Source organism: Montipora foliosa, chromosome 1, assembly GCF_036669935.1.
Source record: "Montipora foliosa isolate CH-2021 chromosome 1, ASM3666993v2, whole genome shotgun sequence".
NCBI lineage: Eukaryota > Metazoa > Cnidaria > Anthozoa > Scleractinia > Acroporidae > Montipora > Montipora foliosa.
The window spans coordinates 67,009,051-67,032,568 of NC_090869.1; the positions used below are offsets into that span (position 1 = coordinate 67,009,051).

Genomic DNA, 23,518 nt, shown 5'->3' on the forward strand with positions numbered 1-23,518 from the left:
TTATTATTTGAAGCGGTGCATAACAATAAACTTTATTACATCGTAAAATTGTTAAAATAATAAAGAAAAAAATTACCAGCTACAGTATCAATGAGCAGTCATTGAGACGCTATTGAACCGACCTGATACAGTCAAAAAATCTGTCCGCATGTCCCTTTCTCGAAGTCATGAAGAAATGGATTTGACCTGTAACTCCATAAGGGCGGTGCCTTACTTAAATATGATGCGGATGACCTTGTCATGAACTACCGAGGGGTTACAGGTAGCAAACGACAATTTCCGCGATGGCAAACGTCGGCAAAAGTTGCTGGCAAAAGTGTGACATCTAACGAGAACGCGACTTTTCTTTTTTTCTGCTCCCAGCCATTTTATTACATTTCACACCCTCCCCAAGTCTCTCAGTTTTACACCCACAAATCCTCATCCTTTCCACCCCCTCCCCCACTGTCCCTTAATCTTATTGTCCTATCATTCGCATTAAAATTCTCGTCTCGGAGTGAATTCGTGCCTGAGGCCCTGGACGAGGTTCGCACCTCCTCCATGGGAATATCATCTCTTGATCGACTTCCTCTGGAATAGGTATCGTCCGAAGCGTAGGGAGGTGGTATCTGACTCAAGCCTTCTCCCCAACTGCGATGCCGATCCGATTCTAACGACATGTCAGTTGCTCCAGTTTCACTGTTCTCATTGTCCACAGTGTCCCTCGTCCGACGATTGTCTCTTGGCCATTGAGGGGAATCGTAATTAAATCGTCTCGTATTCGGATCTAGACGTTGTCGGTCTTCGGGTGTGCGAGGTAGAGAAGTAGCTTCGTAATCCATAGGTGCTCGGGCGAGTTCGGCGTTTTGTGTTGCCGCGTTGTTTTGCCATCCTTCGCGCTTTATTTCTTGTTGCAGCTGACTGTGGCTCCATAGATTTGCTAGCACCTGTAATTGTAAATACAACGGAACGTCAGCCAAAACAACCAACCACCTCGGACAAATTACGCAATTCTCGTGACAATGACTGTAAAAGGAATGAAAAAGGAGTTTAAAGGCCTGGCCAAATGCTCGCAACATTTCAACGCAACATCGTGCAACATTGTTGCATGATATTTTGCGACATGTGTGTGTGGGGCCAAACGCACGCAACATTCGCAACATTTTCAACGCAACACGAAAAAGTAAAGAACCGGTAACCGTATTTAACGTCGATAACTCGTAACAGTAATTCAACTGAAAAACCTGAGGTCGACGGTGCGCTCATTTTACTCCCCGCTATCCATCAGTGCTCCGTTTTACGGGTATTTAAAGCTACTTGAGATACACTGAAAGCAAAGAAATCGAAACAAGAAAGAGAGATGCGGGAATCGAACTCAGGACCTCTTGCACCAAGTTCGCGCACTAACCGTCTATTCCACCCTTGCTTCTTATGTTCTTTCCAATGTTTATGTGCCCGAGTCCCTGAGGCCCAACAAGTGGACCTAGCGCGCATACCCTAATGCAACAATGTTGCGTGAACGTGGTCAAACGAGTACAACATCATGCAACATCTAAAATGTTGGACTAAAAATTTGACCGTTTTCAAATTTGACCCAACATGTTGCAGCATATCGCAACTGGGTGGCCAAACGTATGCAACATGTTGTGCACAACAATGTTGTAAAATGTTCCATTGAAATGTTGCGAGCGTTTGGCCAGGCCTTAAAGAGAAGAAATATTCGTATGAGTCATGACTCGGGGGACTAGAATGAGTTATGCTAACATGAACAAATATTGTGGCAGAGAATACCCTAACATCTGGCTTCGTTCCTATTATCGAGCAGCAAAGATGACCCTTTGAGGGTTCTTCATCTCTCAAGTCAATATTATTCCGTAAACTGATTGATATTTTCAGCTCACCCAATGAGACCTTTGTGTTACATAGCCCTTTTGCGGAGAGCTTCGGCGCGCTGGATGACAAGTGTTTTCCCCTAATGGAGCTCGCAATTACGTTACGCAAGCAGGCCCTCTTACATGATATACAAACCACAGAAAATCTTCACTTAACACCACCGCTGCTCACTCCAACCTACTCCACCCAAATCTACTTCAGTTATGACACATCATTTATTAATCCTGAGATTAATATCCCCAATAAAAATGTCTGCATGTAAACCGGCCAAATGGAAATCATGTCGCCTTTTAGAATCCACATATTGGTGAACAGAGAGCCGCTTTACTCACCTGATTGGCTATTTTAACCACTCTGGGTGAGTATAATTTGTCCTGGTCTGTTGCTATTTTTACCATCCTTTGAATGCCCTTCGTTTTGCGCAGATATCTAATATGGTAGAGATACAGTTAGATACAGCTTGATACAACTGAGTCAGATACACAAGGGCAACCCCCCATCCCGGAAATAACTAAACAAGTTAGGGAGCCGTGCAAAGCAAAATAAACCAATCTAATGGCGAATCGGAGGCCTGAAAAGCAGGAATTTGGGAGTATTGGTGCAAAAATTAGTGCAAATTAGTTTGAAATGGTGCATGAAAGTACATATTTGGACTCACTTGAGAACAAAAAAAGCCGAGGTGAAGTCAAACAAGGCTCATTGAAAACCGCTATAACAAGGCTTATTCAAAATCCAAAACACAACCAAAAAAAGAGACGAGGATCTGCCAGAAATAGACTTCTTTTCATTATGGCAGCCAAATAAAATTTTCTTTTGTTTTAATGTTAATAAGCCTTCTAGCCTCGCTATGACGAGCAAATTTCAAAGAATTTTTGTTTCAAAATGAGGGCAGTAGGTCTAATTAACATAAATACAAAAGGTAAAAGTGGTCGCCATTTATGAAAGTGGTCTGTATTTCTTCTCTTACTTAGCGTTTTTGTCGTTTTTATTGGTCAGCTGATAGATGGTACACAGAAGCGAGGCTACTGTCGGATCTTGTACAAGTCTTGGCATCTCCTCTTCCCCTGTGGGTAGTCTTTGAGCCAGATTAATCATACCTTTCTCACCTAAAACAGAAACGATCAGGGAAAATGTTAAAAAAAATGGAAAATATGTGGAAGTGCAGAGGTCAGTGCCAACAGGAATTTCAATACAAGATAGGAATGCCAAATGCATCCGCCTAACATTGACTCCGTGAGCTTCTTGAGGTTTGAGATTTCGATTTACACTTCCATTTACATTAACAGTTGGGGTTTACCTCGGTGTAAAAACCTGTGAAACTTTTTCTTTGTTTTGTTCGCTCGTGGTTGGGTTAGGTTATTGTTTGATGTTTTTCCGCTTTTTAATTTTCCTTTGTGTTAAGTCATCCGTGAGTTTCACAGAATTTTACACCGAGGATGAGCCAGCAGTTCGGTCAACTTTCCATGTCGTATCAATAGAAGCCAAAGGGACCAGCCAAAGGTGTGTTCGTTACTATATATAGATCGTCCATCGTATCCGATGAAGACAGTATCGATTTCATCACACGTCGTTGTTGCCGCATCTTCCTGCTCGCATGTGCGACGCCTTTCCCGCGTTCGAGATAAAATCAGGTCCTCATCTTCCTCACGTTATTACCGATAGTAATGTTCCGTGACGCGATTGTCGTAGAATTAAGTACTCTGCCTCAGGCTTGTCTTCGACTTTTTGTACAGACTCCATTCGTCTCGATTTCTCGCAGTATCTTCCTCAGAGTAGGTCTCTATGTCGCAGTCTATTCGCTTTAGAGGGCGCTTAATAACTACCCCTTCTCCCCACTTAACAAAAAATAAATAACTGAATTCACCCTAAGACTTACACATACCTCATTGCTAGAAAGAGGTAGCAAATGAATAGACTTGGAGAGACACAATTTGCGATGGAAAAGTAAGATCGGGTGAGCATCGTTGGGTGCGTTTTTTTGGGAAAATCCGAAAACGGATTTTGCCTTTTTTGGCGAGATCCAAAAATGGATCATGAATTCGAAGTATCCACACTCGAGGAGGATACTTCGGATCAAATCTAAATCCGGATTTTTGAGATTCACCACTTCAGCGTTTTTTTGGGAAAGGATTTGAAAAATGCACTTTCCATGCAAAAATGAGACACAAGAGCTACCGTACGTGACAGTTTTGCCCAAATGCTTTTCTCGCGTCATTTTTACCGTTCAATCGAAGACACGAATAGCTGGAAAATAGTAAAGTTTCATGCAAAGTTCACACCAGAAATTACACCAAAAATTTCTTGACAGCAATAATATTGTTAGCACCTGTCCTACAGCTAAAAAAGTAAACTGCAGCAATACCATCTGTGATCGATTTCTACCTTAGCACGCACGTTTTTCGTCATTTTTTTTTAATCGACCGCGACGGTATTCTTTTTTCTGGTGGCATTTTTATTGAAGATTTTCCCGAAAACAAACTACAATTCTAACTTTTTGAAATTGCATGCAACTCTGGGTTTGTTTGTTTGCGTTGTTATGGCAAATAATCCTTTCTGCGGATTTTGCCTATTTTTTTGACGTTGAAGAATCCATTGATCCGAGATCACAAATCCGTTTTTGGATTCCCCCCCCCCCCAAAAAAAAAAACGCCCCCTAATTACGTGCCCTGAGTCCGCTTTTCTTTTGGTCAGCACCAAGAACACGGACTCTGGCCACTTGCCATTTATGCGCAGTCGTAGTGAAGGTCCATTTTTGTAACCGTTGACAACCAATGTTGTTTCCAATGTCTGAGTGCGAGTAGCTGATTCACACGGTACCGGACAAAAATTTTCAACCGGTTGCAAATTCGAGCATTTAGGGGTTCCGTTCACACGGAACCACGCTAAACGTACAAAAATTTAGACGCCTCGCCGTTCAAAAACTGGAAACGGTCGAAAATTTAACCGGCGCGCTGTGAACAACTTGACCGTCTAAATTTTTGCACGGCAAAGGCGTGGTTGAATGGATGCGTGGTAACTCAGCTACTATCGTCAGGTTTTCTCTTTCTTGACGCCACTTTGGATTTCGTAAAAGTAGCGTTCTGCGCATGAGCAGATGGTTAATGACTGACAAAGATTAAACTTTAACCCATTTCGTCAGTTTCATGAGAACTGAGCGAAAACCGGTAGAAAATTCGTCCGGTACCGTGTGAATCGGGCCTTAATTGTAACAGTTCTGTACCGTCGGTAATGAAGCCTTAATTTGCGCTCTTACCAACAGTTCTCTTGTTCTCCGAATCTACACATAAGTTACGAAGAGCGATGGCTGCGGCCCGGATGGTTGGGTCATAATCAATTTTTAGCAGCTCGACGATGTGCGGTATTGCTTGCGCTTTTCTGGTATCTCCGCGGATTTTTATTGCCCACTGTAAAAAGAAAATAAGGAGAGAGGCGATTTCTACACATCGCTATAATTATACCTTATTGGCGAGTGTGGAAGGAAAACTCTCGTATCAGCACGTTTAGGTCGTTGAATAGCGACTTCAATCAAAAATTAATTCCGAGTTTTAAGAAAAGAACTCGCGTAAACAGGGTTATATCAGGTTGACAAGAGTGAGGGGGATGGGGAGGGTGAGAGGAATGGGGAGGGTGAGCAGGAGAGGGAGTGGGAGGGGAGGGAGCGAGAGGGGGGGGGGGGTTCGCAATAGCGATTTTAAACCTGATGAAAACAGCTGAGTGCTTTTAAAAAATACATTTCTCAACTCAATTTAGAGGTCATGGATAATGAGAACAGGTAATGTAGCTGTTCAGTCTCACCTTCCAAGAGCACGCCGTCAAGTTATGCAATGCACCAGCCGAGCCCTCAAGGGTTTCAACGTTCTTAGATTTTCGTAACAGCGCGTAGTATTGCTGTATCGTCTGAGGTTGCCAGATGAGTTCCGTGCCTCGTGGGGAACCCGTTGGCCGATCCATAGGCTTTTTCTCGTTGGGAACTCGTTTGCTTCTCTTTCCCCCGCACCCTGCAAAACATCCCTGGCTTTGTTGCTCCTTGACTGCGGCTGGGTCCACATCTACGTCAGCGTCGTCATAGCGACTCCTGTCAATCTCACTTTCAAGCCGGTAGGACAAGTTTCTTAGCGTACATACAGAATGCTCCAGACACTAAAGATGAAACCAAAATTAATACATTATCGTCTTATCCTTCCGGAGAGAATTCTTAAATGAACATTGTGATTGCGAAATTGACGTCAAGAAAAAGCTCTTGCTTTTACCCTTTCAGAACTGTACGACTTGACAAATCTCTGTTTCCAAAAATATTTAACCAGAGAACGTGTTTAAAACAATTTTAACCTTAGGATACCGTCTTAGAGCTTGCAGATAATAGACAAGATACTATGATTCACTTGTACAACTTCCCCTCGCCCTTTTTTCCAGTATTTTAATGGTAGCAATGTCCTACTAGTCGTGAACAAGAGTCCATTATCCAAGAGTGAGAATTTGGTATCAGGTTTGTCCCCATCAGCGTCAGGGAAGTGTCTATTTTTAAACCAATTCAAATCTCCATGGGGTTAATATTCTTCGTGTATTGTATTTGCATTACAATGCAGCATTCACATTGAAGTGATATGGAAACAACTGGAACGAAACGTTTTATTCCTGAAGAGGGTACAACATTGAGTTAGCCGGTTTGGTCTGAAGAAGTTCTGGTCATCGACGCAACTGTTGAAGTGGGAATCCCGATTGTCTTTCCTTACATTCTTGAGTCAGCGAATCCGCTCGGTTTTGCTTTTTTGCAAAAGAAAATTTTTGAAGTAGGTGTAACAGGGCTAGAAAAATGGAAACGGCTTCCCTTTTCCTTCCGTCTGCGTTATTGGCACTTACACGTGCATGCTCTATAGTTAATCAAAACTAAAACGAGTATCGTGAAAAATATATTTCTAGAAAAACTACAACTCAGTCTTACTTTGTTATCAAACTGCTCATTCTTTACACCAATTCTTATTATCCAAACGAGGCAGTCGACCAAGTCCCTCTCGTCTCTAAGCTCCTGCCGAGCTATGGTACCAGCTGAGGACAGGTTGCGCACGAGTCTTGTAGCGTGAACGAGCACCGCTGGCCAGGGCTGTTCCCTCGCTGGTGGCTGGTTTCGTGCAGCTACCACTGTCCACTCAGAACAGGGGATAATAATGAGAGTGACGATGATGTGCAAGCATACATTAAGGATTCTCCGACGAAGCGACTGCAAAACGAAAGTATGAAAATCAGCTTCAAGGCAAATTTAACACCCTTTAAGGGCGTTGCAGTTCATCCTATAGAAATAAGTACTGTGCCTAACGGGTAACAAAGTGACCACACACCTGAATTGTGTAACAGTTTTGGCATTAAACACGAACACCAATACTTGTTGATCGACCGTCTACGACCACAGAACTTCGTCAAAATTCTAGACTGCAAGCAACCGTACTTATTTTTAGGTAAACCGACTTGGATCACTAGCAAATAATTAGCAGGAAAGCACGCGGACAGACTGGAGAAAGGAAAAAATGACGCGCGTTTCAAGAGGTAAGAGGCTACTCACGTAGCTTGTCATAACAAAAAAAGGAACAAAAACAAACTTAAACTCACAAATTTGTTTGAATAAAAAGTTTCAAAGAAAGTGTTTGTATCCGAAATGAATGAATTTAACGATCACTTGTTTATGTTTTCAAATTGTCTGGGCTCCGCCATCTTGAATAACAGTGACGTGAATCGGTTGCTGTATTGTGATCCTCCATAGTTTTGCTTTATCTGAGAGGAACGCCACTATAACGCGGTACTGTCGTCTCACTTTCCCGCGGCCTATGATTGGGTGAAAACTTGAAAGTGATATCGCCGCATTGAAATGGATTGCTCACGGGTTCAGGGGAGAGATGACCGGTTAACCAATTAGAAGGATATGTTATTCTCCCAAAAGTGCGTGTTCGTGTGAGTAATTCTTGGCTTCAGACTAGAAAGACGTTTCTCACCTCAACTGAAGACAAGTTGCACAGAACTCCAAGAATAGCTGCTCTATACTGAAAAGCAAAAAGACAAAGCAATTGACACAAGATGAACACATTCAGTGGTGACCAAAAGAAACGAGGACAAGATTATTCAGGTTGATCTCACCTCGGTTTTTTCTGTTTCTTGTAAGATTTCAATCAGAACTTCTATTCCTCCACAGTCAGCTATCGCCATCTAAAGAAATTTGAAGAAAGCTTAACAACTCTATGAGCTTACGCAAAAACAAAGATCAAAGCAAAGTGATTTTCGCAATGAAAACGTGGATAAACTATCCACAGAAGCTCATGATCTCGAAGCGTTTAGCTCTGGCTCAGAGCTGGGGTTTTTTGAGTTTAAAAATTTCCTCATTTGGATGCAGTAACGATGCTCGTGCATTTTCCCGCGCGTGCAGCTTCGACCTTATTTTTGTCCATTTTTATGGGCATAAAATTGGTGTCCTAGAATCTCAGCTTTGTTCCAAAGAAAACAAATGCAAGTTACACTCTTCAAGGTCGTGTGCTTCTGCTATCCAGGAAATTAGGGAGTTTAAGTAAGAACAACAGCAATGCCGACAAAAACGCCACTTAAGAATATAAACTCAGCGCTATCAAAAGAATTTTGCGATTATTCCATCTCGTTCAGGTTGTACAAAACGGGCCAATTATCATGTAACGGGATTTGAACGAACGATTCACTGTTGTATGCTCACATTGTAGTCACAACCTAAACTTTTGATCATTTCCAGTTGTTTTTTGTTAGCCTGAAAGCAGGCTCTTCCGTTGAAATGGCGTATGGTCGAAATATTTTTTATGTTTAAGGAGCAAGGATGGCACAGTCAGTTAGTGCGCGGCCTTGGTGCAAGAGGTCCTGAGTTCGATTCCCGGATCTCGCATCCTTGTTTCAACTTCTTTCCTTTCTGTGTAGCTAAGTAGCACTGATGGAGAGGGGGGAGTAAAATGAGCGCACCGTCGACCTCAGGTTTGTCAGTTGAATTACTGTTACGAGTTATCGACGTTAAATATGGTTGCTTTACTTTACTTTTACTTTATAGGGGCTTACTAGTAATCAAACCCCTATATTTCGACCGCGCGCCATTTTCAAAGGAAGAGCCTGCTTCAAAGAAATGTACTAACAGGACCATTTTTCCCTCCTTTAACCAATGATATTCTTGTTTTGTGACGTTGCCGTTGACGTACCCGTGGTTGTTGCATAACCTCCAAATTAAAGTGCTATGAATAGCAGTAGACGCGACGTGTAACAATTGCGCATCTCCAACTTTTGTTTTCACTCAAAATGGTCAACGCGCATTTTTTAAGCGCTACATTCTCTGAGACTGGGACGCCATCATGGCCAGCGTTTCTTTTTTCAGAGAAAAAGCCGGGTGGCTGCCGTGAATTCATGTGAAAACCAAGGAGATGTGGCCATTTACCGACCACGACGACAAAATGATGGCTTTAACGAGGGAAATGCTCGTGCTACGAGGAGAGAATACATTTTAGTACATTGCTTTGTCATGCCTTTTTTTTTTTTAACGCGAGTTAATAAATTAAAAGTTCTGACAACTGCGTGAGTAAAAAACATCGCACCTTCTGTTGTGCATTTCAGCTTCAAAACCTTTCGTAACAAATTGCGCCCAAATTGTACAAGGTGAACAAGATCGAACAATCAAAAATCTATGACAGGGTCAATTTACATTCCATGCCGGATTATTTGCTAGCCTTGCCGTTGCCAATGATTTGTCAAATTCCTGTCGTTCAGCAGAGAACGGCAAGAAAATGCAACGCTGACAGAGCAATTGTTTTTCCGCATTAAATCGGTTTGCCAATGCAGTCGATGTCTTAAACGTCTAAGCTACCTAGTATCCTTAAACTGATGCTTCAAATACAGCCAAAACGACAGTGCATTAATAATGTTATCCTCTGCTTTTTCTCTGTGCAGGTTGAAAGCACAGTGATGATCGTTGATGAAGTTTAGACAAAAGTGGTTCAGCGGTTGCAACAGCGAACCAGACGTAAGCTAAAGCTCCTGAGCAGTTTTTCCCGGTAATCGATGAAATATGGGAATCTTTGTGTACATTTTTTGCCTCAAATGCACAAGGCTATCGATTACTATAAATTAATCAGTCAGCCAAGAATAAAGTACTAAATATTAAAAGCGCATTGCACAATGAACTATCTCAGTAAACTTGAACGCGATATTCTAGATAATCTGTGAGCAATGATGCTTTGAAAATTCGAAATTATTACAAAGAATATATGGGATCCTCATCATAGCGCCTTTGCCACCCACGAATTTATCAGTTTTTGATGACTAACACCTGGCTCATTATCAAATCTAAGAGCCACGGTCAAAGTGGAGGTTTAACAAAGTTTAAAAATTTCTTTCACCTTTTGAAATCGATTTGAAAAAAGCATGATGCCTTCTCACTGTGAGCAAACTCGTATGTTATGAACAAAAATGTAAAACAATGACATCAGCAAAGATTCTCTTATATCAAGCAAGCTGTTAATATCCTTACCCTGTTAGCGTCGTATTTCAAACTGAATGACAGATTTCTAAGGAGACAAATAGCCGCATATCTAACACGCCACTCAGGATGCCTCAGTAGCCGTACTATTACTCGGATGCCCCCGAGCTCTCTGAAAAGAGAAAGGTTCCCCGAACACAAGATAAGCCAATCAAAGACAAAGAAAAGCTGTGAAAAGGAAAAGTCGCCGAAAAAGAAGCTTAAGGTACTGTAAGCAAAAATTGGCCATTTGGAACAGGACATACTATTCAAATGTCAACAAACCGAGCGTCCTTTCTTGGGGAGGGGAAGGGGAGGGGAAGGGGAGAGGGGTGGTTGGTGGGTTTTATTTTGTTGTCACAATTCCAGCGATCGCAGAAATGTGGGACTAGAACAAACAAGATGCCTCGGTGGCGTTTCATCCAGTCATTTTAGGATGACTGGGGACTGGGGTAGGAGTAGATTCAAAAAGTTGAGCAATAGTATCGGAATTAAAGATTAGACGACAAACGAAGGAAAATATTTCTCTCCATCGACAGGTTTGAGGGATTGGAACCTTGCGAAACTACTGCGCAACGGGCATACGACACAGGAACGTACATTTATACATATTTGTTTCGATGATGACATCTTTTAATTGTTTGACTCTTGCCTGGAGGAGTATCAAGTATTTATGAGTCAGTGAATCAATGAATCAACGAGTCAATGAATCAACGAGTCAACGAGTCAACGAGTTACCCTAACCCATAAAATGAACGCTAAAATTTCAGACAGTGCTTAGGCGTAATCACTGAAACGAGGGCTTAAGCTTAATCAATAAATTATTACTACATTGACTGTGAGTCTCATTGACTCATGACTCATGACTCATTGACCATTGGACTCATAAATCATGGGACCTCTGCCTGGAGTAAGCAGCTGAGCCGGTGGGAGGAGGGGAGAGTAAAGAGGAAATGAAACAGGGTTCTGTTCACCTGACTTTATCCTTTACATTTTCTTTGCTGTAACACAGGTGCTGTAGATAACCCGCCGCGTTGATCACCTTGATATCGTCTCCAGATTGCATGAACTCAATTAAATCTGGAATATCAGGCTCCTGACCGACTGAAACAAAAGGAAATTAAAAAAACTGAGCGGGAATAGATGCAGTTTTATTGCTCTTACTTTTCCCCTGCAAACACTAATACGAATATCTTGAAGTAAACGGCGCGCCCATCTCGACCCCAGAGCTCTTCTCTTGACGGAGGGACAGAAGAGCTCTGGGGAACCCTGAAACAAAGTGTCTTCTCATTGGTGTTGGTGAAGAACAATCAAAAGCGTCTCTAATTGGTGCATTCATGTTAGCACGAGGAGTGAGCAGGCGCCGTAAGGCTCAAACAGCCAATTTTGGGCGGTGAGAACCCTACGGCGCATGTTCTCGGGCACACAGTTTCCCAGAGCCTTGGGTCGATCCAAGGCTCTGGTGACGAGAATGACGGCGCGCGAGATGAATACGTTTACCCAGACATGCTCAGAAGCGAAGACAGGTTGAATTTCATTCAAATGTATGAAAATAAAGATCGGTATCTAATGAGTTACAGAATTAAAAGAGATCACAAATATAATATGCAATAAGGCCGAAGCTTAGCCGGCAAAACAACCCAACTTTTTACTTTCACTATTTTCCGGCGTTCAAGGTAGAAATCTCGGCTCCACATTTTTTTTTTTTTTTTTGCAGTGATTTAATATTTGTTTGTCAAAAAAAGTTTCCCTACCGAGTTGCCCATGGTTCCAGGAATCTGAAAAGACAAAAATATACGTTTAAAACGTTTAAAGACCATTTATCTTTAAAATAACAATACCTTTAAGACTTCTTTAAGCTTCCACTGTCAGATTACTTGGCGAACTTACACTTAAAAGAAAGGTACTCAAGATCAGAAGATTGAGTGCTCGCTTCTAGCTGTTGTAACAAGATTAAAAAATTAAATGTAATCTATGCAACTCCCACACCCGACTCTAAATGATTATAGACCACCTTAATCCAGAGGTTTTTTCGTAACTATTGCAGGCTCTAAAGGCGGATGGCGCTAAGCCATCTAGCAGATACGTCCTAACAAAACCCATTGAACCATCACTTGTGGATATCGCTATCCATGCTATGAAAAACTGGAGCCAGGAAAAATCATTACGTTACACTAAAAAGATTTTACTCTGACTAACGCCACACGATTTACTTGACAATGGGAGCTCCAAGGAAGGGAAAGTGTTAAGCCTCGTTCGCTCTTCGGGGCGAAAACACAACTCACCACGTCCTTCAGTTCAACAGCTCACCTAAAGGAAGCTCGACGCCGTTGTTTGATCCACCGATCCAGCGACCGCATTTGAACACGTAGCGCTCGCCTCGCGCTCGTGAAAATACCACAACTTCGTCCAACAGCCATTTGGAATAAGAACCGGAATTGTCATGCCCCACACGCAGTTTTGTCAACTAGAAAAGGAAAAAAAGAACCAGAAACTTGCGTGTGTTAAATGAAATGAACACCCCCTTGCTTTGTGTGTGTTTAAATATATCTATAACCAACAATAAAGACTGAACTGCAATTGAAGAGCGCGAAAAAATGAAAGTGGAGTCATCGAGTTAAACGTCACGAATAATACACACTCCTTTCCTTTCTTAAAAGGGCTAGGTCACGCAATTTTAGGCAATTTCAGCACTGATCGAATGGTCATAGAATTAACTAAAACATCAAAATAACTGTTCAAAACTATAGAAGAACTCTAACAAAACACAGGGAAGCCAAGAAGGGACATGGATGGACAAAACTGGAGAGGATTGAAATGGATTGAATTTGAGTAAATTTGAAAAACGTCGGCCCAACTTTTTTCAAATTTATACCAGTCTATATCAAAATGTCATTTACACAGCTGGAAAATCATTCTGAGTTGTTATGTGGCCGTGATTTTGCAAATAAAGGGCTCTTGCTCTGCCAATTTGACGTTTAGAGCTCATAATTAACAAAACTAAACAAAATTACCTAAAATAGCGTGACCTAGCCCCTTTAATGAGAAAGCGGAAGATAAACAAAATTGCAAGAACTGGTAGTGATAGTAGCGTTTCGGGCTGTTTCGGCTTCCTCAAGGAAAAAAAATTGGGACATTTTGATTTTGAAATCTGATCAACGTCACGATGAAAAAGTCTCTTAAATAACTCAGTTCCTTACTCTTCCAACATCCTTGGCTTGTACTCTGAACCTGTCGAGCTGCCCTCGATGAAAGTAGCCTTGTTCTGTGTTTTTAAGAAAAATTTCCTGGCTTTCTCCATCCTCGCCGATCAGTTGGAAAAATACATTTGCGTCAGTGCCCGCATTCTCATCCGCTGACGTCTTGAATTCGACGTCATAATCCGAGTCTGGGGAGGACAACGAGGAAAAAACAGAAAAAAACAAAAGGTTAACTCGTTTTCCCAACTGTCAAAAATACTTGGTTAATACAGCTAAAAACTGATATTCCATTGTCCTCTTTATTCAAAGAACGTCGGAGGAACACATTTTAATATCAACAATGTTCGATGAATCTCAAAATAAGCTGATACAGAGGCAATAGTAAATTCTAAAAACATAGTGGAGTACCGCGTACCGGCGGCTCAGTTTGTTAAGCACCGGGCTGCCATGCACGAGGCCGTGAGTTCGATTCCTGCCGGACCCAACACTCAGGGTGTTAAAATAACTGAGGACATAATGTCATCTACAAATAGTTAGACTCTGTAGTCTCCTCGGATAAGGACGATAAACCGTAGGCACCGTCTCACAACCCTTCAATGTTCATAACCCACACACCACACAATGATTCGCAAAGAGGAGGGTATGGAGTTCCTGGTGTTGTGTTCTGTCCGCTGTGGTGTGTCATGGTTCGGATTGTAAATGCTCGGAGATACTAGCTACACCAAGCTACTCTAAAATTCGAGGGTAGATAAAGATATGATGATATGACGATGATGCGGAGGTAGTTTCACAACAAAAAAAAGAAAGTTTTCACTTACCACTTGGAGCAGCTCCGCTCTCTAAAAAACAAGAAATACGACAAAAACTATCTATTAGTGCTAAAAACGTCCAGACAATGTATCTCAATGAACAAAATAAGCCAGCTGAAATTTTTGGAAAAAAACTGAAATCGACATAAAACTAATGTTGTGTTTCAATTTCTCGCTATTTCTTGCTTGAACTCTCGGCAAAACATCAAACTTCACTTATACGCAGCAAAATTAGAGCGAGAGGTAACTTATGAAAAGATAAGTCAATTTGCCAAATCAATTTACCTCATTTTGTAAGAAAAGCGCAATTGCGACAGCTTTCTTCTGAAAACTTGGACTCGTTTTGAAAGAAGTGAATTGAAAAGTGCCCCCTTAAATTGGTGAAGGACAAGTCAGTCTCTACAGTACAAAACTTACGCTGTAGGTCCTCGATATCAATGGATGGTACAATCCCTTCGATGTCATCAACTAAAGAGGGAGGAAAAATTACCTTGATAAAAAGCAAATTCATTGTTATAAAGCGAAACTGTTCCCATCGTGAATTACTTAAAAGATTTAAACCATGCAGTAAATGCAGACCTCTTTTCGAAAACATTTGGGTTTTTTATGATTTTTTTAATCTTTTGAATAAATAATGAACTTTATTATAGACCTCTTACATATAATGGTGGCTAAATAAAATATTGTGTTTTAAGGCTAATAAGCCTTTTAGTATATACTAGAGCGCGTTTCAATTGAGTGTCGTAAAACCAAAACTAAAACCAAAGTAATTACTTTACCCAATCAAAAAGGACGGAGACAATCCAGTAAACCAATCAAAACTCGAAGTCATTACACGTAGCCGACACGAAGCGCGGGAAAATGTGCACGTGCGAGCCACGATTGGGTTTGGTTTCACTTCTGATTGGTTGAAAAAGTGAACAAAACTCATGAGTGGAGTAATCATACGCCAAAGCAATTCGCTAATTACTTTCGACACACAATTGAAAACCGCTGTAAAATAGTGGATAGCGTTCAAAGCGCGCTGTGATTGACTACTCAAACTCCGGATATTCTTTGCTGTTCACCTCCGAGCAACTGGCGTGGGATTTGCGCCCGAAAATATTGTAATCGTTGGAGGAATAATGAGTTAAAATCATCTTTTTGTGCTATATTATCTCACTGTTTTAGTATATACTGAAACAAGTATTAACCTCAGTGTCGGTGGCTAATGGTGGATATTAACCTCGCCCCTCCACTTCGGTGAATAGTTGTTATCTAGCCTCGCTACAACGAGCAAATTTCAACAGAATATTTGTTTCAAAATGAGGCCAGTAGGTCTAATTAAAATAAATACAAAAGAATGTAGGGGTGGTCGCCATTTGTGAATCTGTACAAGTACAAGAAAGGATTACGTTTTTACAAACGTTGGCCGTGTAACACTTATATTTGAACAGACTTACTGATTAGAGTGTAATGTGAAGTGCTAAGTTTCTACCCCATATGAACCACGTGAGCATTAGCCCTACTAATGGAAATGGCCCACACAAGGACAGAAAAACTGACCAGGGCGGGAATTGAACCCCCGACTTTCGGGTTAGATCACCGCTGCTCTACCGAATGAGCTACAAGGTCAGACGGGAGCAGGCCGTGATGGGGTAGAAACTTATGAAAGTTGTCTAACAGGCCATTTTCGAATTCCCACGGCTGGACTGGATCTAGCATGAAATGGAGGCTAATGCGGGCAAATCTTTTCACACAAATTAACTTGCCTGCATTAGCCTTTATTTCATGCTAGATCCAGTCCAGCCGTGAGAATTCGGAAATGGTCAATAGGCCACTTCGGAAAATACCATAATACTTTTTGATTGTCCCCCCAAATTTTGCACAAGCATTGTTTCCAGGTTCTCTTGGGACTTACAATGGTCCCAAGAAAAAACAAAAACCATGCTTATGCAAAATTTGGGGTGACAAACAAAGAGTATTATGGTATTTTCCGAAGTGGCCTATTTAAGTGCCCCCAACTGTGTTTAGCGCTTGGACACTAATTGGAAACACCGCTGTAAAGAAATCAAGTCAACTCATATAAAACCGTGGGTTGGTTTTTGAGGAGAGAAGAAAACCGCAGTACTCGGGGGAAAATCAGAGTAGAAAACCAACAAACTCGACCCACATGTGACGCCAAGTCTGTGAATCGAACCCGGGCCACATTGGTAGGAGGCGAAAGTACGCACTACAACGCACTCCCTGCTCCAAAGAATCACATTTAAAAAAATACTTGTTTCAAGTTAAGAAAATTATACGTAAAAGGTTTAGCTTCCAAACACTGAACCATCTAGTTGGGGACTAATAGCGAGAAAGGCTAAATTTCATAGTACGATTGAGAAGGGAGGAGTCTGCGCTTCTACGCGCTTCATTTTTTCGTATTAATCAAAAATACCACCATACTCTTTGTTTGTCCCTCCAAGAAATTTTGCAGCAGGGACTTACTATGGTCCCTAGGGAGAAACAAAGAGTATTATGGCATTTTTGATATTGGCTAATTACCTGGAAATAGAACAACTTCTTTCCTCTGACCAGGTTGTGAGCCCCCGATCCAGTCACCGAGCCTGAATTTATAATGTTCATCTCGGACGGGAATGTCAATATCAACTTCATCTAAGAACCACGAAGGGTCCTGGCCTGCATTATCATGTCCGATAACGAGTTTCTTGAGCTAAAGATGCAAAAAAAGAGCAGATTTCAGGGCACATTATTTAAGTTCAAGGAAAAGAATACTTCATCAAAATAACTTCAAGAAGATATCGAAATCATTTTCCAAGTATTTGCTTGAATCGCTTGCAAGCATTTCGATGCGTACAACACAAACTTTGGCTACTTTACGTTATTATTCCAAACGTCACAACTACGCAGAGCTAAGAAGATTGCGTTACCTTGCCAACATCCGTAGTTTGCACCACAAACTTATCAGCTCTTGATCTTTCAAATCGCCTGAACGTCTGAGTTTCGTCTTGCAAGCCGATTCGCGGAGTTTCTCCTTTGTCTCCGTGCATCGAGAAGTACACATTAGCATCAGTTCCCGCATTCGCTTTGTCCCCCGTTTTGATTGTCATTTGGTACGAAATGTCTGGGAAAAAAAAAATTTTTCCTGATGTTTCTGGAACACATTGTTCGCCTTGGAGGTTGTTTGACTTTAAAAAACTAACTGGTTTGCTATCAAATGTTTTCCCGCGCTTTCGCCGGCAGCATGTACTGCATGATGTATTAACTTCGCATTATTATCGACTTGTTTAAGTGTACGTACGTGTCCTTTGTGATTAGGCCACGTAAGTTTTAAGGAATCTAATCAAGCTACGCAACAACAATTCACGGCCCTAACAAAGTAGTTTTAACGTTTTAGTTTTACCGTGAGACACACAGACAAACAGAAGAAAAGTAGTTTGGGATTACAAAAGCTCCTAGTATCCCTCTTGAAGTAAACGTCCCAAGTTTTAAACTCTCCGGTAAACACAAGCTGAGGGCATTTGAAGTGATCAGTTATCCGCATCCACAAGGCAATTTCCAAAAAAAAAGGACCAACGACAATTGCAGCTATCAGATGCTTTAAAGTCCGAGATAGAAGACAGACTTCAGCTTTTGCGACAGCCTTTCCTCAAATATTCATGGACAAATCAAATAATTCCTCCTACAATCCTTGGCATCCTATTTCTCTCTTATTTTGCTAGAAAGACGCATCAAGACCCGTGATATAAACTGAAGGCTGCATGTTTGAATTTTTTATTTCCGGGCATGATAAAGGGTCAGATGCTCGGGGTATGCCCCGGAGAAAGATGTTGAAGCTTGAAATACATCGATACACGAGACCAGTTTTCATCAGCTTATTCTTTCATTTTATCTGCGGTCATGCATGTTTTTGACCGCTACGAAAAAAGTGTTTGGACAAAAATCGAGCTTAATTCCCCAAAACTACTTTTGGACACGTCGGGGTTGTAATGGTATGCAGCAATGCTCCATGGAAATAAATTGAAGTGGGTAAGCGAAAGTTTTCGTTTCCGAAATGGATCAAGTTTTACGCGGTCAGTTGATTTGTGGTCGTTAACATCAGCACGTTTACAGTATTCGCTGGAAATTTAAAAGTCGCACATGTGTCGGTTTTGGTGATAAATCAACCCAAAAAAGACCTGCAATAATACAAGATAATACAATACATACTTAGTTGACCACTCCCCATAGGGTCTTTCCAAGGCCAACGAAACACTACGACAGAACAGAACATTCAACAACAACTGCTAAGAATCCCAACTGGCCGGAAAAGCAAGCTAGTCGGCTGTTTACAAGTGCAGCCGAGAAGTTGAACCAGGGACAACCAGGATCAAATTCAACGAGTGGTCAGAACGCGTCTTGAACCCGGGATGAACGGCCCCCAAGGCAAGCGCCCTAACCACAAGGACGCACTGCCTCGTGAATCGTGGCACACCCGCTTGCTAACATAATGATTAAAAGAACGCCCGACTTGGGCACAAAAATCGGGATTTAATCGAAAGTTCTGGATTCTTGAAAATCGTTTGTCAGAATCATGGCTCGTCAGAGATGTAGTTTTTACCCTCTAGTTCAGCAGGAACTGGTTCTCCGGGGATAAGTTCTCTGACAATGGCTCCATTGGCCTCATCCTTCCCGAGCCAGCAGCGACATGGGAACACCACTGAGTCTCCTTGTTTGTTTGTGACTGTGACTTCTTCGACAAATATGGTCCTACCACGCCCACAGCCATCATCCCCTATCCGAAGCTTAATAATCTGGAAAATAATGCAGAGAAAGCAAATAATAACGTCAAAACTAGAGAGATGAGAGTCGATCAATATCGCAATGCAACTTTGACAACCTCCACCCTAAAAAAATCCGGTGGGAAGCAAGGGCAACGTTTGACAAATGTGTCGGGATCGATTTCTCAACTTGGTGTCTCATGCGAATTGAGTTCTTCGATTCTCTACTTCGCTCCGATAGGGTTTTTTTTCTCCGGGAATTCTAGGTTACTCCCGGACTTTCCCATCTCATAAAAAACAACAATTCACTTGAGTTTAACCTCTCTTAAGTTGATTTTAGTGGCCCGGGCAAACGTCTTGAATCGAAGTTGAATCGATGTTGAGTCGAAGTTGAATCGAAGTTGAATCGAAGTTCAATCGATGTTAAATGAGTTTAAACTTTGCTTCAGCAACCACTTAACATTTCCTTTGCTATCGCGAATGTTGAGTGTAGTTGAATCCTTTTTGCCACCCCAGCCGTCAACATCGTTCAACAAAAATCAAACGGATGTTTAAAGCCGTTTGCCCGGGACTAAGCCTCCTCCATTAAATGAGTATATTATTTACTGTTCTTGGAATGAACCAAAAATGTATTGTCCTCGAGGGAGAAAAAGAAAGGAGGAGAGTCAGTGGGTATCACGATTTTAGGTTAAAAATCACTAAATTTAAACTTTGTAGAATGTAGAAATTGGTTATCTGACAAGTTTTAAAAAAACTAGAATCAAGAACAAAAGGACCAGCCGAAATTGTTCTCGCCAATTCTTCAGCATGAGGCGGGCAGTCCAGAGTTTTCAAAATTCCGTCGAAAACATCTAGGAGTTATTTCTTGTGATTTCAAGTCTGCCAAAGAAATTTAGTTTCATCTTGCGGCTGTCAACGGCTACTGTTTTTTTTTTCCGACAACGAGTCATCTTTAAAGTGACCATTTTAAACGTGTCGGACTCGCAAATGAAATCAGTTTTCCCGGTTGTATCAAGAAAGTTCTCGAGGTAAAACTTAAGTCAACGAAACTGCTACGTTTGACCGACCTTACCTCTCCCATGTCGGGGCTTTTGACAGATACTTTGTAGGTATTTCCCTTGGTGAAGACATGAGATCTGGAGTAGCCTTCGCGCAGACGGATTTTACTCGTTTCTCCCTTTCGCCCGATGATCTGATAAAACGGGTTTACATCGGGATCTAGAACGTCTCCAACTTTGACAGCCACTAAAATGTTATGAGCGAGAAAGAAGAAACCTTAAAACAAGAAACTGCGTCATTTTATTTATTCTTCTCTCTAGCAGTAATCATTCATTTATATCAGCGTGTGCAAAAATTCATTTGGTACCTGTATACATGCCCTCTTGTCCATGCAATGTGCCTTGTTCTGAAAGGGACAAAGAGGGAACAAAAAAATTTATTTGGTTTAATTCACTCTCTAAAAATCTCCACGATACAATCGAAAATATCTTCTCTTTGTAATCTGGAATCGCAATTTCAAAGCTAGTAAAGTACTTTTTTGAACTCATAGCGCAATAAAAAGTTTAAAAGGTGGAATATTTCGTTCGGGTCAACCGCACTTCATCAACCACAATAAAATGGGAACTTTAAGACGGGTTACATCGCGTTGCCAGATTTAGGCCACAAAATCAACAAAAGCTAGTAAACCTACCGCTAAAAGTGCCAACAAGGAACTGTTTTGTTCTTACAGCAAGCCAAAAATCGCTTTTATTTTCAGTGGCTATTAAAATAGTTTTGGACTGCGATTGCCTCAAATCGAGTCTACAATACATACAAACTAAAGTTAGATCGCGAAAATTTCTTTCTCCAGAACGGGCTCGCGCGCTTTCATGTTCTGCCGCTGCGCCAGCTTCGCGTGTTCGTTCGACAAGCTCGTTGGTAATTACCTGGTGTAAATTCTGCAGTATCCGAGTCTCTTATCCATCGATTACAATAGAAAACATAATGTTCATCCTTTTCATCCACATCAATGGTGAGTCTGTCCAATAACCAGCCAGGCCTTGTACCACTGTTATCGCGGGAAATACGAACTGAGTTCAGCTGGAAATAAATAAAATATAAAATAAAAACACCGACTGTAAAACGTTGTTTCACGAAAATTATGGGAGAAAAACCATGTTAACCAAAGGTCAAACTGTTCATGGAAAAATCGAAAGGGTTGTCAATGAGAGACCGATCACCGGCCCAGGGCAAAGCTTGTTCGTGCAACCGGCTGTTTAAAACAAAAAAGTCTCTGAATTAAGTTTATTTCACATCATCTCAAGACCGACTACCTTAAACCTTTTTCTTATAAAGTTAGTTCCAACACTACTTTAGACTGAATGCACGCGCAAATTAGCCTTACTAACCTCGTTTTAAAGCTAAAAAAATCGCTTCAATTTTACACATGCCAAAGAAGCGAAAAAGTATAATTAAAACAAATATAAAACAATAATTTACTAGCCGCCATTTTTGCATTCGGTATAGCAAAGGAGACTGGGAAAATCAATTCAGAAACAGATTAAACAAACAAAGAAAAAGAAAAAGAAAAAGAAAAATTACAATATCGAGAGAAACTTAATATACATTAAACTTATTTACAAAACCTATTTACAAAGGATAATCTATATGTAATTAAGAATGAGTCGCATAGTTACTGTTTCTCGTAGCAGATGAATGCATCGCGGAAAAGATGCGTTTTCAGGAGGCGCTTAAAAATGTTTACATTGTTCGCACATCGTATTGCCTTGGGAAGACTGTTCCAGAGTTTTGGTGCCGCACATGTAAATGAGCGGTCACCAAGAGTGGTAAGACTCTTGAACGCAGGATACTTCAATAAGAGCGTGTCCGAGATGGTTCTCAGGTTGTATCTCCCAGGCTTTTTCAGTTCTATAAGTTCTGATAGGTACAGGGGTGCAAGGCCATTAAGAGTTTTATATACAAGCAATAATATCTTAAACTGGATTCGGTAGCTAACAGGCAGCCAGTGGAGCTTGTATAACGAAGGTGAAATATGCTCATAGCGGCTGATGTTACAGATGACACGAGCGGCCGCGTTCTGGACACGCTGAAATTTTTGTAGTTGGTTACCTTTCAAACCATAGAGCAGGCTGTTGCAGAAATCTAATCGACTGATAACAAACGCATTCACTAAAGTCTGTGCGCAGTCAGAGCTAAGATATTTTCTTATTCTCCTAATGTTGTAGAGATGAAAAAATGCAGATCTACAGATGTTATTACTGTGCGTGTCCATCTTGAGTTGGTCATCGAACCAGCAGCCTAAATTTCTTACTTTGCTGGCTGCTGTAACTATGCTCTCTCCAACCTGTAAGGAATCTACGTTGGCTTTGGCAAGTTGTTGTCTGGTGCCAATTACGATAAACTCGGTCTTGTCATCGTTTAGCTTTAATCTGTCTTGGAGCATCCAGTTCCTTATATCCACAATACAACTTTGCATGGCCTCTAATGCTGCTGACTGCTCAGAGCCTGAGTCTGGGCTGAATGATACATACAGTTGTGTATCATCCGCATACTATGCGGATGATACACAACTGTATGTTTAGGTATGCACATCAGGAAGGTGATGTTCGATGATTTTGAACAGTCTACTTGTATAGAGAACAAACAAAAGAGGCCCAAGACAGGAACCCTGTGGGACGCCGTACTTTGTATGGAACTTGGTCGATGTCTTGCCGTTGATGGAGATGGACTGAAATCTGTTGCGAAGATATGAGTCGAACCAAGAGTAGGCTTGCCCTGATATCCCAAAGTCAGAGGACAGACGGTCCAGCAATATGGTGTGATCGACAGTGTCGAATGCTGCCCTAAGGTCCAGAAGCACGAGTAATGTGACACGCTGCTGGTTCATGTTGAGTAAGATATCGTTTTTGACTCGCAACAGGGCAGTTTCTGTACTGTGATGTTCACGATAAGCAGATTGCGCCTTAGGGTAGAGTCTGTTTATGGTAAGATGATCGTGGATTTGACAAGAACACTGCCCGCTCAGTCAGTTTTGAAGCAAATTGAAGATTGCTGATTGGTCGCAGGTTGGCGAAGAGTGCTTCAGCGGCAATCTTTGGTCTAGGTCGAACATCTGCTAGCTTCCAGGTATCAGGGAAGTTGCCATTTTGAGGAGAAAGATTTAACATCCGAGTAATGACTGGCAGGAGTACATCTAGACTTTCGACCACCAAGGAGGTGGGCATGGGGTCTAAACTGCAAGTCTTCTTGCTTGATCTCCCAATTAGGCCCTTGACGTCTTCTTCTTAACCCGGTCTAACGCTCGAAGGGCTAGCACTTAACTGCCCGCTCCCTTTTACTCCAACTTACATAACGTATCATCTATTTGTAAACGAATCATAAATTTAGAAG

General features: G+C 41.5%; 1 protein-coding gene across 5 annotated transcripts in view; it reads right to left on the minus strand.

Moving 5' to 3' along the window:
• Positions 1–23,518, minus strand: part of LOC138005844 (lipoxygenase homology domain-containing protein 1-like) — a 66,811-nt gene continuing 43,293 nt past the window's right edge. For all 5 annotated transcript variants that reach the window (XM_068852027.1, XM_068852041.1, XM_068852021.1 and 2 more), the window contains 21 exons: positions 21,055–21,208; positions 20,496–20,534; positions 20,202–20,374; positions 18,970–19,162; positions 17,300–17,493; positions 16,914–17,082; positions 14,805–14,855; positions 14,397–14,417; positions 13,579–13,766; positions 12,689–12,845; positions 12,133–12,156; positions 11,353–11,482; positions 10,391–10,511; positions 7,999–8,067; positions 7,857–7,904; positions 6,815–7,090; positions 5,668–6,012; positions 5,126–5,276; positions 2,840–2,978; positions 2,205–2,301; positions 1–926 (listed from right to left, as the gene is read on the minus strand). In XM_068852027.1, the coding sequence (XP_068708128.1) occupies positions 405–926; positions 2,205–2,301; positions 2,840–2,978; positions 5,126–5,276; positions 5,668–6,012; positions 6,815–7,090; positions 7,857–7,904; positions 7,999–8,067; positions 10,391–10,511; positions 11,353–11,482; positions 12,133–12,156; positions 12,689–12,845; positions 13,579–13,766; positions 14,397–14,417; positions 14,805–14,855; positions 16,914–17,082; positions 17,300–17,493; positions 18,970–19,162; positions 20,202–20,374; positions 20,496–20,534; positions 21,055–21,208 (3,261 nt within the window). In that variant the 3' untranslated portion in view covers positions 1–404. The remainder of the gene's footprint in view (positions 927–2,204; positions 2,302–2,839; positions 2,979–5,125; positions 5,277–5,667; positions 6,013–6,814; positions 7,091–7,856; positions 7,905–7,998; positions 8,068–10,390; positions 10,512–11,352; positions 11,483–12,132; positions 12,157–12,688; positions 12,846–13,578; positions 13,767–14,396; positions 14,418–14,804; positions 14,856–16,913; positions 17,083–17,299; positions 17,494–18,969; positions 19,163–20,201; positions 20,375–20,495; positions 20,535–21,054; positions 21,209–23,518) is intronic.